This window comes from Molossus molossus, unplaced genomic scaffold (genome assembly GCF_014108415.1).
Source record: "Molossus molossus isolate mMolMol1 unplaced genomic scaffold, mMolMol1.p scaffold_m16_p_20, whole genome shotgun sequence".
NCBI lineage: Eukaryota > Metazoa > Chordata > Mammalia > Chiroptera > Molossidae > Molossus > Molossus molossus.
In genome coordinates this window covers 22404638-22422056 of record NW_023425356.1, presented here as the reverse complement: position 1 = coordinate 22422056, position 17419 = coordinate 22404638, and the positions used below count along the sequence as shown (strand labels likewise).

The 17419-nt window shown below is 38.5% G+C and overlaps 1 protein-coding gene across 2 annotated transcripts in view; it reads left to right on the top strand.

Moving 5' to 3' along the window:
* The first annotated feature begins 4187 nt into the window (after positions 1–4187).
* VPS45 (vacuolar protein sorting 45 homolog) overlaps positions 4188–17419 on the top strand; it is a 75924-nt gene continuing 62692 nt past the window's right edge. For both annotated transcript variants that reach the window (XM_036273747.1, XM_036273748.1), the window contains exons 1-7: positions 4188–4362; positions 5000–5134; positions 7956–8016; positions 14069–14148; positions 15213–15281; positions 15586–15723; positions 16140–16250. In XM_036273747.1, coding sequence (XP_036129640.1) covers positions 4270–4362; positions 5000–5134; positions 7956–8016; positions 14069–14148; positions 15213–15281; positions 15586–15723; positions 16140–16250 — 687 coding nt within the window. In that variant the 5' untranslated portion in view covers positions 4188–4269. The remainder of the gene's footprint in view (positions 4363–4999; positions 5135–7955; positions 8017–14068; positions 14149–15212; positions 15282–15585; positions 15724–16139; positions 16251–17419) is intronic.

The window sequence follows — 17419 nt, the reverse complement described above, 5'->3', positions numbered from 1 at the left end:
ATTTTCAAGTAATTGCATTAGAAACTTTAATAATTGATGTAATCATCCATATTTGAAGAATATCACGATTTATTTTGAAATTTAAGGTCTTTATTATTGAAACTATTTCTTGTTATTACAGTTTATTTACATTCTAATTTTATTTTTTGTTTTGTTAATACTCACCTGAAGACATTTTCCTTGATTTTTTTTTTTTTTTTTTTAGATAGAGTGGAAGGGAGGTAGAGAGAGAGAGAGAAAAAAAAACAAACATCAATGTGAGAGAAACACACCCCCTGGTTGCCTCCCACATGACCCCGACCCAGCTGGGGATCAAACTGCAACCCAGGTACTTGCCCTTGGCCAGGAATTGAACCCTCAACCCTTCAGTATGCCAGCTGACGCTCTAACTGCTGAGCCAAATCGACCAGTACTACACCCTAATTTTTTAACTTTATTTTTACTGTTTATGATAGGGGCAGGAGAGAATAACAGAATAGAGAACTAATCATAGTGAGGTACTAGCCATAGTTATAAGAAATGTTAATCATCCTTACTCTGTTAATCATGATTGCTTTGTTCTGATTAAAATAAGCCCATTCTGACCTGGCTGGGAGGTGTACCCTTGGGAGTTTACTTCAGGAATGCGGTCCATTCTCATGATCTAAGAACAAGGGGGAACAGCTTGACATCATGGAAAGATTATCAACCTGCTTATCCACCTGGTTATCAAAGCAATGGAACCCCAGAGGCAACTCATGGGTTATTGGAGCACTGGAACCCCAGAGAGGAGACACTGATGACCACCTTTTGCAGTCCCCAGCCCATATTCCTCCCCCTTGCCTGAAACCTCTGCAATCCCCCAGCCCACATTTCTTCCCCATGATTATAATCACCTATGACCACTTTACCCATTTTTTTCCTTCTTTTTGCCAAACTGCCTTTTCTCGTATAATCTTTGTCTCTCTACCCTTTAAAAGTGGCTCAGCAGTTAGAGCATTGACCAGTGGACCAAAGGTTCAAGGGTTTGATTCAGGGCTGTACCTGGGTTGCAGGTTCAATCCTCACCCCTGGCCCCTGTTGGTGTTATGTGGAAGGCAACCAATCAATGTGTCTCTCTCAAATTGATGTTTCTCTCTCCCTCCCTCCCTTTCACTCTCTCTAAAAAAAAAAAAATCAATGGAAAAATATCCTTGGGTGAGGATTAAAAATAATAATAATAATAGTAATAATAATAAGTAAATAAAAGTGCTGGCTAATAAGTTGGGGCAGAGTAGATTTTACGGGATGACCCACTGCTCTCCCATACTGTCAGCAATATTGGAATAAATGCTCATATACAATTTGACTTTGTCTTTGCTTAAACTGGCTCAAGTAGTGACAGGCATCCCGGACCCATTCATTGTCCGGTTTCCTTTACACTATTACAGAAGATTTAAAAATAAATAAATAAATAAATAAGCACCCGGCCAGTGTGGCTCAGTGGATTGAGCATTGTCCCATGGACTGAGAGGTCCCAGTTTGATTCCTGGTCAGGGCACATGCCTGGGTTTTGGGCTGGATCCCCAGTGGGGGGGATGCAGGAGGCAGCCTATTGATGTTTTTCTCTCACATTGATGTTTCTCTCTCTCTCTTCAAAAAAATCAATAAAAACATTAAAAAAAAAAAAAAACCTCAAGAAAAAAAATAAGTAAGGTACTTCATATTGGCATCTGAATTTCCTGTCTTTACCCAACAAAACAAGTCACTCTAAGTGTTCACTGGATGAGTCAAAAAGCAAGAATTAGGATTTTATCATCGATATGGAGATACAAAAGTTCTTAATTTGGAGACATTTAAAAAGGCTTTTGTTTTCTTCAGAAATAAAATAGGCTGTCAAACTTCAGGACCATCACAGTATCCTTTAAATATATAACTATTTTATATAAAACGTTTACATTCCCTATCACATCAATGTAAAAAATAACATTACCCCTGACATCAATGGAATTTCATGGGCAACAGAATGCTTTAGTAAGAGCCTTGTCAAAACAGGCATTTCCCTACTCCTTAAAAATATTATAAAGTATAAATAATCAAAAGGATGAAGTTTATTTCCATGTATTACTTTCAGATTGACTATTGTCTAAAAAAGCATACATTTCATGAACTAGCCTTTCTCTCCTTGTTCTTTCTTTAAAAATGCATGAAATGTAAAGCAATCATATACTGAAGTCCAAATTACAGGTAAGAAAAAACAAAACCAAGCAACAGGGGAGTGGAGGTTAATTTTCAAGTATCAGTAACTTAAAGGGTTTGCAGGTATTTCATTTTTCACTTGCACTGGGGTTTTCTGTTTTCTAAAATATATGAACATTTTAAATTGATAACATAACTTTCATATAACATTAGAACTTTCTCATTTGTATCCACTTAAAGGTTCCCAATTTCATTTTACTGTAACTTCTCTTTCAAAATAAATCTCAAAAATAGGGAAGGGGAAAAAAAGCCCAATGGGAAGTTTTATTTACCTGGTAGAAAAATTGAAGAGAAAATAAACACATTCTTCACAATCTCAGAGGTGCCAAAAACCTGTATTTCAAGTGGCTTCTAATCTCCCTTAAATAATATAAAATAATCTTAGCAGCCAGATTAATGTTACTGTACTCTGGATCTAGTTTTAATTGTATACTTCTTACAATACAATGAAAGGATAATTGGGCCCTGGCCGGTTTGGCTTAGTGGTTAGAGTGTCTGGCCTGCGGTCCAGAGAGAGCCGGGTTCGGTTCCGCTAAGGGCACGTACCTCGGTTGCAGTTTGTCCCCCACCCTGGTTGGGTCGTGCGGGAGGCAGCCACTCAAACGATGTGTCCCTTTCACATGGATGTCTCTCTCTCTCTCTCTCTCTCTCTCTCTCTCTCTCTCCTTCCCACTCTATCTGAATAAAAAATGGAAAAAATGTCCTCGGGTGAGGATAAAAAGAAAGGATGATTGATTTGGTATTTTTTTAAATTTTTTTTATCCTCACCCGAGGACATTTTTCCATTTTTTGTTCAGGTAGAGTGGGAGGGGGAGAGAGAGAGAGAAACATCGATGTGAAAGGAGCACATCGAGTGGCTGCCACCCGCACGACCAACCAGGGCCGGGGACAAACTGCAACCGAGGTACGCGCCCTTAGCGGGAACCGAACCCGGGGTCTCTCAGGACCGCAGGCCGATGCTCTAACCGCTGAGCCAAACCGGCCAGGGCTGATTTGGTAATTTTGAACCTATTGATTAAACTGACCCCAACAAACACTGACCATTATATTGGTGGAACTATTCACAAGCATTTACAGTCACTGACTTTTTGCAGTTGTTTCTTGCTATCTTCCTTCCTGATTTTACAATTCCCCAATTTAAAGGTGCGGGAGAACTAACATTTACCCTTCTTTTCGAGAAATGGTGAGGAGAGAATACCTGTGGAATATAAACACAAATGTGGACCTTTTGAAGTTGATGGCTTTAAGATTTATTTTGCTGCCAAGTTCTTGTCATTTTTTTTCCTTTTTTTTTTTTTTTTTTTTTTTTTTATATTTTGTTCAGATAGAGTGTGTGGGGGAGAGAAAGAGAGAGAGAGAGAGAGAAACATCGACGTGAAAGGGACACATCCAGTGGCTGCCACCCACACAACCGACCAGGGCCGGGGACAAACTGCAACCGAGGTACATACCCCCAAGCGGAAACCGAACCCGGGTCTCTCTGGACCGCAGGCCGACGCTCTAACCGCTGAGCCAAGCCGGCCAGGGCCTTGCCATTTTTTAAATCAAAATTTGCGGCCGGGGACATGACGCCATCATCCTTCCCTTCATCTTCACTGCAACCCAAGAAAGCATTAAAGGCAAAGAGGAACCACCGCCACGCTCTGCTCTGGCCTCGGAGCCAGCCCCATGCCAAGCTCCCCACCCCGCGAGGCACCACCCTCTCCCCGGGCCTGCCGGAGGGCTTCAGGCCGCGGCCGGGACCCTCCGGGCCAACAGCCGGGATTGGCTGAGAGCCCAAGTCTCCGACACCTGCGGCTGGAGGTGGGTCAACAATCCGGCCGGGCGTGGCGGCCCAGGTGCCTCAGCGCTTTCTCCACCCGGCGGAGAGGCTGGGTCCTCCCGACCGCGCAGCGGAACTACAAGTCCCAGCAGCGTGGCTGCCCGGACTTCCGGAAGCCACAGCTGGGCGGGGAGGAAGCCGCTGAGACCTGGTCCAGAGGCCGGGGGTTCGCTTAGCGAGAAAAAAAGGGGGCGGGAAGGGCTGTGGGGCTAACCTGTCAATTCGCCACCATGAACGTGGTTTTTGCTGTGAAGCAGTACATTTCCAAAATGATCGAGGACAGCGGACCGGGTATGAAAGTACTTCTTATGGATAAAGAGACGGTAAGTTTGCTTTTGCTGAGTATTTGTGAGGCAACCCTCCCTCCCTTACAATAGCCGGTCACATTCCACTGTAGGATTTAGTATTCATTTAAAGATTTTTAAATGAGGGTCAGTTCTGTGCGGAACTGAAAGGTTGTATAAAGCTTGCCCGGGAGTGTCTCAGACTAAATCGCTTTAACCACTGCCAGAGATTTTTTTTTTCTTTGTACCCGGGACACTTTCTTGGAATCAGAAATCCTTTTCTAAATGTTTCTGCCAAGAAATATATGAGATAGAGCACCTGGAAGACCTTGGGATGGTCCTGTTATTTCTACTCAACATTGGTTTTAAAGTAAAGCTGTTGGGGCTCAAGCTGAGATGACAGGTTATTTATTATTTGTTGATCACAGAATTAAAAACTCTTTAAAGTGTTAGAAAAATTGGGGAGGGGTGGTGATTATGGATTGTCCATGTTTAGAGAGCATTCTGGTACATTACCTACATGTTTTTGAATGCTCAGTAAATGTTATTACATATGTTAGTATTTAAGGTATCCAGCTAAGTATTAATGAAAAAAAATTAAGTCTTAGGTATTGTATTGTTGTTTGCTTTTATTATTCTGAACCATCATAATATTCTGTATTCTTTTTCTTTACAGACTAGTATAGTGAGTATGGTATACACACAATCAGAGATTCTTCAGAAAGAAGTGTACCTTTTTGAACGTATTGATTCTCCAAATCGGGAGATCATGAAGCACCTGAAAGCAATATGTTTTCTTCGGCCTACAAAGGTACTACATAAACTGAACTGCCATCTGCCCAGGCAAATACAGAACGCTATGATCTGAAAGTATTAAGGAGGCAAAATAAATTTGTATTGTCATCATTTGTGGCATCATAATTATCCTGGTTTATCAGAGTTATAACCTTGACTCTCTTTCTTCCCATATCTCAGTTCACTCCCTATAGCCAGTTTTTTCCTTCAAAATGTCTTTTAGGTTCTCAGCTACTTCCAAAGCCACTAACTACCCTAACAGAGACCTAGGTCACTTTATTCCTGGATTAACCTCCTCACACTGAACATCATTGCCACTTACTCTTATATACTTATATAAGGGTCTTGAGTTTTTATAATTTTAGTCACGTCTATGCTCAGAAACCTGTAATGGCTCAATTTGACTTCCATGATTAAATTTATACTTAGTAGCCTAGCCCTCAAAGCACTCCTTTAGCTGTTCTGGTCTGTCCTTATGTACCCAGACTCCAGTGTCCTACCTCTGCTCCTCCACTACAGCCAACTAGACCTTTTTATCATCCCTCTGTATTCTCATTCCTTCCTCTGTTTGTTCTCTTCCCCTAAGTAGAGATTCTTTAGCCTTTGGTCAATTTTTGTCCAACATCTAAGTCTTACTTAAGTCCTCCTTTAAAAATCCATAACTATTTCAATCTTATTTTGTTTATTATCTTTATATTCCTGTTCTTCAACTTCAATGCATTCTTTTACCATGCTTGTACATTATGTTCTTTCCAAAGTGCAAATCTGATCATGTTACCCCTGCTTGGAATCCCTGAATGATTATTACTTTTATGATAAATTAATTTTTTAATTGTGGCCTGCAAGGCCCTAGTTCCTGTCATTTGTGCCGCCTCCTTCCAAACCATTCCCCCTTTTGGTCTTAGTTACACTAATGTTTCAGTTCACTGTATTCCATCATGCCACAGGACCTTTGCACAGGCTCTTTTCTGTCTGGAACTTCTTCACTGTAAACAAATATTCCCTGGACTTGCTGACCAAGTCAGACCCTCCTGTTATAAGCATTACAGCACCATCTTCCTCTCCCTGTTGCTTGTCGTAATTGAATTTTTATATGATTTCTGTGATTAATTTTTTTTTTTTTTTGTCCTCACCCGAGGACATTTTTCCATTTTTTGTTCAGATAGAGCGGGAAGGAGAGAGAGGAAGAGAGAGAGAGAGAGAGAAACATCGATATGAAGGGACACATCGAGTGGCTGCCACCCGCATGACCAACCAGGGCCGGGGACAAACTGCAACCGAGGTACATGCCCTTAGCGGGAACCGAACCCGGGTCTCTCTGTACCGCAGGTCGACGCTCTAACTGCTGAGCCAAACCGGCCAGGGCTGATTAATTAATATCTATCTCATCTACCAGCATTAAGTTCCATGAGAACAGAGATGGGTCTGTTTTTTCATACTATTATGTCCCCAATGCCTCCCACATAGTGGATACCCAATAAACAGTTCCTGGATTAATGAATACATTATGAATACTGTGTTGCAGTAGTTTCTGCTTGTTTCTCATTTGTAGCTCTTAGTCATGAAATTCTGGTTCTGAGAGGGATCTTAAGAGATCATCTAGTGTATCATTTTCTAACATTTGCATTAAAGAACCTCTTTCACACACACACACACACACATATATATGTGAGACTATATGAAAATATGTATATGTGTATATATACACACACACACACACACACACACACACACACTCTTGTACTCAAAATATGTTCTTAAAAACAATTTTTTCTTAAGATTATATTGTAAAGTTAATTTTTAATGTATTTGTCATGTAAATGACAATTTTAAAAATCCTTTTCCATTTAATAAGCAATGTGCATTGCTTTCATTACTTTTAATTCTGTAAGGAAATTAGGTGTTTTTTTTAACATTCAAAATGATATTTGGCCTGGCCAGTTTGGCTCAGCAGTTAGAGCGTTGGCCTGTGGACCAAAGAGTCACAGGTTTGATTCTGGTCAAGGGCACGTGCCTCGGTTGCAGTTTGATCCCCAGCCCTGCTTGGGGTTCTGTGGCAACTAAGCAGTGTGTCTCTCTCTCACATCGATGTTTCTTTCTTTCTCTCCTTCCCTCCCTCGCTCCCTCCAACTCTATCTGAAAATCAATGGAAAAATATCCTCAGGTGAGTGAGGATTAAAAAACAAAATGATATTTTATGTCATGTATATTTTGGGGATACAATTTATACTGAAGTTTAACCCTGTGTTATAGTATCAAAAATAGATGAGTCCTACATTATAATCTTATATAACTGGAATACTTATGCTTTGACCATATAAAAATCAACTGTTTTACTTCTAAATTTCATATTTTATTTTTAAATAATGTAATTATAGAAAACAAATACTTCACAAACATTGCAATTGTGTAGTCTTAGGTCCCAATAAGTTAAAAGACAAGGTGAATATAACTAACTATATTTTATTTTGACTGTTGGTTTAAAAGGACTGGACATATTTTGATATTATATATAATAATTTTGATCAGATGAATACAATTTATAGACAAGCAGCTTGAGGCAGATTTTCAGAATTATCAATTTTATGTTGTATTTTAACATCTGTGTTCTTTATATATTTTTAATCTTAATTTGGCCAATTTAGCACAGCTAACTAATATTACATATGATTCTTGATCATTATATTTAATGTATTTCTTTTTTGTCCCCAGCCCTCACCCTCCCAATGCACACATTAGACACTGAGTAAATACTTAAATAAATCAATGGATAATATTTAATTACTTTGTCACTTAAGCAATTCTCATATTTTATTTATTTCTTTGTTTGTTTCTAGGAGAATGTGGATTATCTGATTCAGGAGCTCCGAAGACCCAAATACAATATATATTTTATTTGTAAGTATGTTATTTCACCTATTCAATCATGTAACTATATCCTAGCTAGGATGTTCCTTTGGGTACTTCATATCATCAATAAGTTAATTGAATCCATCACTAAAAGAATCTGGTTTTTTAAATGTCCTTTCAAGGTTTTAAAAGTCTTGTAACCAACATTTTATTTCAGAAAGCTAAATGTGATCTTCGTTCATGATTAATTGCTTAGGTAAAAAAATTCTTTTTTGTTTAATTTTGCCTTTCAAAATTATTTGTAAGGCAAAAGTCATAAGTAGCCAACTTTTACAAAGTGTATTCTTATTCCTGTTTTACATTTTGATGAACTGCAGCATAGAAGCTGATTTACTTGGAAGTAGGATATACTTGAATTTGTTGGAAAGGCAGAGATTGACTTTACAAACCAGATGAAAACATTTCACTTCTCTTTGCTATTTATGTACTACTTGAAAGTACAAGTCATCAGGTAGTATCTCTTAGGTGCCTAACTTTGGGCAGGGGGAAGAATAGGGGAGCAGAAGCCTAGAAACAGACAAGTTTTGTGGTTACTCTACAATTACGTGGATATTTTTTTAATGTAATACATTCTGCTTTGGCAGTTACATCTGTTCTCCTCTAGATGTCATTATTGATCTTTATAGATTAGTATAGTAGTTTATTTGGTGTCATTTCTAAAACCAAGGACAAAACTTAACACTCTGTATGTAGGACATTTCAGAAGTTCTAAAGCTTATTTGAAGGCTTTGGAGTTTTAGGTTTAGACTATAGTCTTCAATATATATATTTCCTTCAGCATATAATACAATTTAATACTGGTACCAAAAATTTTTTGGTGATAAGACTTTGTATTTTATAAAGGACTTTCATACATATTATTTCACTTGGCCCTTACAACCCCAAGAAGTAAAAATAGACAATTTTATTATTTATTTATTTTTATAATCCTTATTCGAGGATTTATTTATTTTTTTATTTTATTTTTTTTTTAGATAGAGTAGGAGAAAGGGAGGGAGAGAGACAGAAACATCAATGTGAGAGAGACACATTGGCTGGCTGCCTCCTGCAAGACTCTGTCAGGGCCAGGGACTGAACCCGCAGTGAGGTACATGCCCTTGACAGGGAATTGAACCTAAGACTTTTTAAAAAATTTTTTATTTTTAATCCTCAACTGAGGACATTTTTCCATTTTTTGTTCAGATAGAATGGGAGCGAGAGAAGAAGAGAGAGAGAGAGAAACATTGACGTGAAAGGGACACATTGAGTGGCTGCTACCAGCACGACCCAACCAGGGCCAGGGACAAACTGCAACTGAGGTACATGCCCTTAGCGGGAACCGAACCCGGGTCTCTCTGAACCGCAGTCCAATGCTCCAACCGCTGAGCCATAGCAGCCAGGGCTGAACCTGAGACTTTTTGGTCCACAGGCCAACGCTCTAACTGTTGAGCCAAACCAGCCAGGGCAATTTTATTAGTTTTAGTATTCCTAGTTTTGTTTTGGTTGGTTAGTTTTGGCTCATAGTCACAGGTTTTCTTTTCAGTCCTCACCTGAGGGCATTTTTCCATTTATCTTCAGATTGAGTGGGAGGGAGGGAGAGAGAGAGAAAGAGAGAAACGTCGACGTGAGAGGGACACATTGACTGGCTGCCTCCCACACGACCCCAACCAAGGCCGGGGACAAACCGCAACCGAGATATGTGCCCTTGACTGGAATCGAACCCGTGATTCATTGATCCGAGGGCTGATGCTTTAACCACTGAGCCAAACCGGCCAGGACACAGGTTTTCTTTTTTATTTTTTTTTTATCCTCACCCGAGGACATTTTTCCATTTTTTGTTCAGCTAGAGCGGGAGGGAGAGAGAGAAAGAGAGAGAGAGAGAAACATTGATGTGAAGGGACACATCGAGTGGCTGCCACCCGCACGACCAACCAGGGCCGGGGACAAACTGTAACCGAGGTACGTGCCCTTAGCGGGAACCGAACCCGGGTCTCTCTGTACCGCAGGCGGACGCTCCAACCACTGAGCCAAACTGGCCAGGGCAGGTTTTCTTTTTTAATGAAACATTTTATTTTGAGAGAATTGTAGATTCACATATAGTTATAAGAATAATACAGAAATCCCATTTATCCTTTACCCATTTTCCTCCAATGTTGCATCTTATGTATCTATAGTACAGTATCACATCCAGAATATTGGCATTGAATACAGTCAGGATACAAAACATTTCCATCTCCATGAGGATCCCTTGTATTGTTCTTTTTTAGCCACATCCACTTCCCTTCCACCCCAAACCCTTCATTAACCCCTGGCAAACACAAGCTGATCCCCATTTCTCTAATTTTATAATTTCAGGAAGGTTATATAAATGGAATCATATATGATACAACCTTTTGGGATTGTTTTTTGTTTGTTGTTTTTTAGTCAGCATAATTCTCTGGAGATTAATCCAAGTTGTTCCGTCTATCAATAGTTCATTCCTTTTTATTACTGAGTAGTATTCTGTGGTATAGATGTACCACACTTTGTTTAACTATTTACTTCTTGAAGGACATCTGAGTTGTTTCCAGTTTTGGCTACTACAGATAAAGCTGTTAAAAAACATTTGTGTACAGCTGTTTGTGTGAACATGTCTTCATTTCTCTGTAATAAATAATAAACCAGAAGAGCAGTTGTAGGGTTATGTGATAGTTACATGTTTAGTGTTTTAAGAAACTCAAATGTTTTGTAGAGTAATTATACCATTTTACATTTCCACTAGCAATGTACAGGTGATTCAGTTTCTTTGCATTCTCCAAGCATTTAGTGTTGTATCTATTTTTTTATTTTAACCATACTGATACATGTGTAGTCATTCCAGTATTTTTTAGTTTAATCACAAGGTAGGTAATTAGGAAAGTGGAGATGGGGGGGAGGGATTGAGATTGATTCCCTCTGTGGCCAAATTTAAATGTAAGTGAACATCTAACAGAATCACTCTTTTGCTCTGTCTCTTAGCTAAAAATTGAATAGGTCATGAGGTGTAAAAGGCTCCTTTTTCCTCTAAAGAAAGTTCTTTTATGCAGCAATCAAAGATTAATAATGAGCCCTGGCCATTTTGGCTCAGCAGTTGGAGCCTTGGCCTGTGGACCAGAGAGTCCTGGGTTCGGTTCCCACTAGGGACATGTACCAAAAATAAATAAATAAAGATTAATAATGAATGATAAACCTAATATTTACCCTTCTGGTTCTAAAGATTGCTTTATATGAGCTGTAAATGTATGAAGTAGAAGAAAAATATTATATATACATATATTAAAGTTCTTAGCACTAAAGCCTGTGAAGAATAGACTGTTGGAATTTCTTGAGTAAAGCAATCAGTTTCACAGTTTTATTTGGTTATTTAGATCGAAATAAACTAAAATGTATTTGTATATAGTAATTTATTACAAACTTTTAGCACAATTTATTTTAGCACTGAACTTGCCTTCTGCTCATATTATTATTATTTTTTCTTTATTGATTTGAAAGAGAGAGAAAGGGAGAGGGAGAGAGAGGTAGAAACATCAATGAGAGAGAACATCAATTGGCCACCTCCTGAATGTTCCCACTGGGGATTTGGCCCACATCCTGGGCATGTGCCCTGACCGGGAATCAAACTGGCGACCTCTTGGTACGTGGGTTGACACTCAACCATTGAGCCATACCAGCTGGGCTGCTCATATTATTTTTATTGATTTTTTTTTTTTTTTTTAATCCTCACCCGAGGATATTTTTCCATTTTTTGTACAGATAGAATGGGAGGTAGAGAGAGGAAGGGAGAGAGAGAGAGAAACATCGACGTGAAGGGACACATCGAGTGGCTGCCACCCGCACGACCAACCAGGGCCGGGGACAAACTGCAACCGAAGTATATGCCCTTAGCGGGAACCGAACCCAGGTCTCTCTGGACCACAGGCCGACGCTCTAACCGCTGAGCCAAACTGGCCAGGGCTCATATTATTTTTTATAATTTTATTTTTGTATTTTTTTTTTATCCTCATCGAGGACATTTTTCCGTTTTTTGTTCAGATAGAGTGGGAGGAAGAGCAAGAGAGAGAGAGAAACATCAACGTGAAAGGGACACATTGAGTGGCTGCCTCCTGCACACCCAACCACGGCCAGGGACAAGCTGCAACCAACATACATGCCCTTAGTGAGAACCGAACCCGGGTCTCTCTGGACCGCAGGCTGACGCTCTAACCACTGAGAAAACCAGCCAGGGCTATTTTTGTATATTTTTATGCCTACTGAATATCTTGTATAACAGGCTCCCTTCAAAGTATATATAAAAGCAGACATAATAGTATAATAAATTCCAGTGTACCCATCACCATATTTCAGCATTTATTGTGCTATGGCCAATCTTGTTTTAGCTATAGTGCCACCTACTCCCCATCAATATTATTTTGAAGGAAATCTAAGATATCATATGACTTTATCTATAGTATTTCAGTATGCATCTCTAAAAGATAATAATTTATTTTTAAAATACTATTATTATACCCAAATAATAAAATATAATTTTTTGTTGTTGTTGTTAATCCTCACCTGAGGGTATTCTTTTTCAATGATTTTTAGAGAGAGTGGAAGGGAGGGGGAGGGTGAAAGAGAGAACAAGAAACATCGATATGAGAGAGACACATTGACTATGGGATCAAACCTGCATCCAGATATGTGACTTTGACCAGGAATTGAGCCCTTTGGTCTACAGGCCGATGTTTTAACTATTGAGCAGCACCAGTCGGGACTCATGTCTTTTTTTTTCTTTCATAGTTGTTTTAATCAGGATCTTAGTAAAGTCCACACATTGTGATTGATTATTATGTTACTTAAGTTTCTTTGCTCTTCTGTTGGTTATCTCTCCCATTTAATTTATTTATTGAAGAAACCAGGTTGTTCTGCTAAAGTCTCCTGTAGCCTGGATCTTGCTGATTGCATTCCCATGAGGTAGTTTAACATGTTCTTTGCAGTTGAAAATGTTACTCTCTCCTCCAGTTTCTGTAAGTTGGTACCTGGATATAGAGGCTTAATTATATTCAGATTTGATTTCTTTTTGGCAAGAATACTACATAGGTAGTATCTCATGCTCCCATTGATCATCTCTCACTGTGATATTAGCAGTGGTTGATGCTCAATGCCTAGGTCCATCCACTGATTCATTAGGGGTTGAAAAAAAAATGTTTTAATCCTCTCATTATAATTCCTTCCTTATTTTTCAACTGGGTTATTTCTATAAAAAGAAATTTTCCCTCATCTACTATTTGGTTATCTGGTGGTAACAGTTTGTGTATAAAAAGATAAAAGCGCCCTGGCTGGTTTGGCTCAGCGGTTAGAGCGTCGGCCTGCAGTGCAGAGAGACCCGGGTTCGGTTCCCACTAAGGGCATGCACCTTGGTTGCAGTTTGTCCCGGGCCCTGGTTAGGTTGTGCGGGTGGCAACTGCTCGATGTGTCACTTTCATGTCAATGTTTCTCTCTCTCTCTTTCCCTCCCACTCTATCTGAACAAAATATGGAAAAATGTCCTCTGATGAGGATAAAAAAAAAAGATAAAAGCTTATTCTTTCTCGTTATTTCCTATTTTCAGTATAAGACTTGGTTCCCTAGGCATCCTCCAATGCCTACAATGGTGGTCCTTTTAAAAGAAGTATTATTATGCCTGGCCAATGTGGCTCGGTGGTTGAGCCATCGACCCATGCACCAGGAGGTCACTGGTCAGTTCCCAGTCAGGGCACATGCCCAGATTGTGGGCCAAATCCCTAGTGGGGGGCATGCAGGAGGTGGCCAATTGATATTCTCACTCATCAATTTTTCTATCTCTCTAAAATCAATAAAGAAAAAAAAATTATTCAAAGAAGTATTATTATGAATTTAAACATCTTTGTGCTGCTCGTTCCAATTTGAAGGTATTCAACTTTGATATATACTACAATATATACTAAACTTCCCTTAGTCATTAGGCTTTAACTGTCAGACCCATTTATGTCTAATTGCAACAAAGATGATCTCCTTTTAGTCAACAACAACTCATATGTCTGTTTCAGATTTCAGTAATGTGATCAGCAAGAGCGATGTGAAGTCATTAGCTGAAGCTGATGAACAGGAAGTTGTGGCTGAGGTTCAGGTAAAGAAATTGGTCCTCTAACTCATCTCTTATATTGGCCCTTTTTAAAAATTTGAGGGAAAGTGCTGTCCCAAAAGAATGGAGGCTACTCATCAGAGACAATAAATGTGCATTGCACCAGACTATACTTATATTCAGAAAGTTTGGAACAGATATCAAATTGGGTGGGAACAGAATGAAAGAAGTCAATAGAAATAAGGAGATTGAACAGGTACTGGTTCCTACTGTTGGTAGAAGAGTTTCACAGGGTTGGGGGCTGAGTCAAATGTCTTATGATAGTTTTATGAGCCATCCTCTAAGAATGTTCATCTATTAGGACCATGTCTTATTGGGAGAGAATAGGAAGTAAAAGATGTAAATGAAATTTGTTTAAGTTCTGTTTGTGATTATCTTGCTTTGGGAATAATAAGCAGACATTTGTCATTAGGTTAAAACTTAGAAACTCCTAAATATTTATTCTGCATGCTATAGACCATAACATATTAGCCTTTCCTTCCTAAATAGTTTATTGTTCCCCAATACATTTATCGCAAACGTTTGAATATATTTATCACCTAATTGAAGAATACTGTCTCAGGACCACAAATAAACAAGTTTTGGATATTCAGAAGGATGTTCTAGATTTAAAAATGAATAAAAAAGAATGACCTGTTTTGAATCATATTCTCCCTCATGAGAATGCACTGGAAAGCAAAGTTTTTTTCATTTGAGTGTAGCATTGTATACCCTATAGCAGCGTTTTATTTTTGCTAATTGAGAAGTATTCGTACAGGTCTCCAGAAATATAATACATATACTTGTACAACTTCTGTTTTTTTAAGATTTATTATTATTGCCGCTGTTTTATAATTATTTTATTAATTCTCCCACATTGACTTTTGTTAATTATTTATTAATCAATTTTTTTATCTTTTACACTTACATTTCCTCAGATTTGATATCACATAATATTATAACACATTATTAATAATGTGATTATAATCACATTATTATATGAAAATATTACTGCATGATACGGTTGGAGTTTATGGAATGACTGACTGATCTTGGTGCTTTCTTTGCAGGAGTTTTATGGTGATTACATTGCTGTGAATCCACATTTGTTTTCCCTCAATATTTTGGGATGCTGCCAGGTATGGAAGGAAAGGATCCTCACCCAAGGATATTTTTCCATTGATTTTTAGATAGAGTGGAAGGGAGAGAGAAAGATGTTACATCGATGTTACATCCACTGGTTGCCTTCTGAATGACCCCAATCAAACCTGCAACCCTTGACCTGGAATCTAACCCACGACCATTGGGTCCATAGGCCAATGATCTAACCACTGAGCAAAACTGGCCAGGGCAGGATTTTTTTTTTTTAAGGTTAATTATAAGGTGGGAGTTAATTCAGCTAGTAAGAAAAAAATTATATATTTTCTCTGCATATTTAAAAAGGGTCGAAATTGGGATCCAGCCCAGCTATCCAGAACAACTCAAGGACTGACAGCTCTCCTTTTATCCCTGAAGAAATGTCCCATGATTCGTTATCAGCTTTCATCAGAGGCAGCAAAGAGACTTGCAGAATGTGTTAAGGTATGGCATTCCTTAGCCCTAGTTCCAAAACATCGAGATAATTCATTTCCTTACCATATTTCAGAAGCTAAAGGAATATTTTACCTACAACCAAGTTTACTGGCAAAGAGATAGGTCTTTGTAATTCAAAACCAAAAGCAACAGATTAAAGTTAAAATTCTTATGTGTGATCTAAGAAACATTTCCAAGCTGTTTAACATCTTTTGATCCAATCAAACCACGTAAAACAGAATTTCAAATTCTATCCTCTTAATTAGAATGCTACTAAACTTGGTCATGTTTGTGAATCCTTTTATGGAAGGCCTATGAAGGAACAAAGAACTTTTGTTAAATGTGGTTTTTATGTATTAATTTCCTATTTATATCATCTCTATCTACAACTAATTGGTTGATCAAACTATCTTTCTCACCCACAGCAAGTGATAACTAAAGAATATGAACTGTTTGAATTCCGGCGGACTGAGGTTCCTCCATTGCTACTTATTTTAGATCGCTGCGATGATGCCATCACCCCATTGCTAAACCAGGTGCAAAACTCTTCGTTAGCATAAACATAAGGATAATTTCAAATGCTCTTCATCAAAATGCAGATGTGGAAATGAACAGCATGGCCCATTTACTTGCCTCCTTATTTTCAGCTATTCTTGTTTTTGCCTTGTATTTCCTGGTGTTTTGGTATCACTATTCTTCCAGCCATTGTAATCTTTGACTCTTTCTTCTGCTTCATCCTTCCTGTCTCTTTCTACCGCCACCACCACCCCTAATCAGGGCAACTTTTAGGTTCTATAGACTCTACTTTTCCAGTGTCTGTATGTTTTTTTCCTTTCTACTGCCATTACTTTTGTGTAGACCCTAATCACTCATGAGAATACTGAAATAGTTATCTACTTAATTCCCACTTTTCATTTCTTCCCACTCTAACATATTTCATGGACACAGTGTTGTTAAATTCATTTTCACAAAGCACAGCTGTGATCCCGTTTACTCCTAGCTTAAAAATATTCATTGGTTCTCATTTGCTTACTGAGTTAAATACAGACTCCTGATCTTGACATCCAGGAGCTTTCACAATATGGGCTTAACCTTGTATAGAATCTACAGCTCACAACTGTATAGATTTGCCACACATGGTTTTCTGCCATCATTTTATTCATGTTGTAACTTCTTTCAAAACTCTGTAATGTTTGGAATTCCTTCTTTTCCCAACTTCAGCTATCAAAATGCTCCTTTTAAAAATACTCGAAACATCTTGAAGCCTTTTTTCTTTTAGTCAGACATTTCTTTTTTCCCTAAAATTACTGGGCAATCTTGTCTCTCTTATGTCTCGCGTGCTGTACTTGCCATGCTGAACCTTTGTTTTCACACTCTCCTAGATTACACATTCCTTCAAGGCACACTGTGTCTTACCAGTGTTTGTTCTTAAGCTATTACAAGAACAGAGCTTTGCACATAGTAGATGCTTTATTAATAGTGCCTGAATTTGTAGGGAGAGGCACAGTCTATATATCAGTTCCTTCCCAGCTTATAATAATGTTAATGCTGGGGAGATCTGTGGCAATGGAATGCAACTTCTCTATAATACAGCAGATGTATATTCCTGAACTTCCAAGTAATATTTGTTCACTAAAGAAATTCTGATAATGTAAAAAAAAATTAGAGAAATGATTGCCTGTAATTCTTTTTCCCAAAGAAAAGC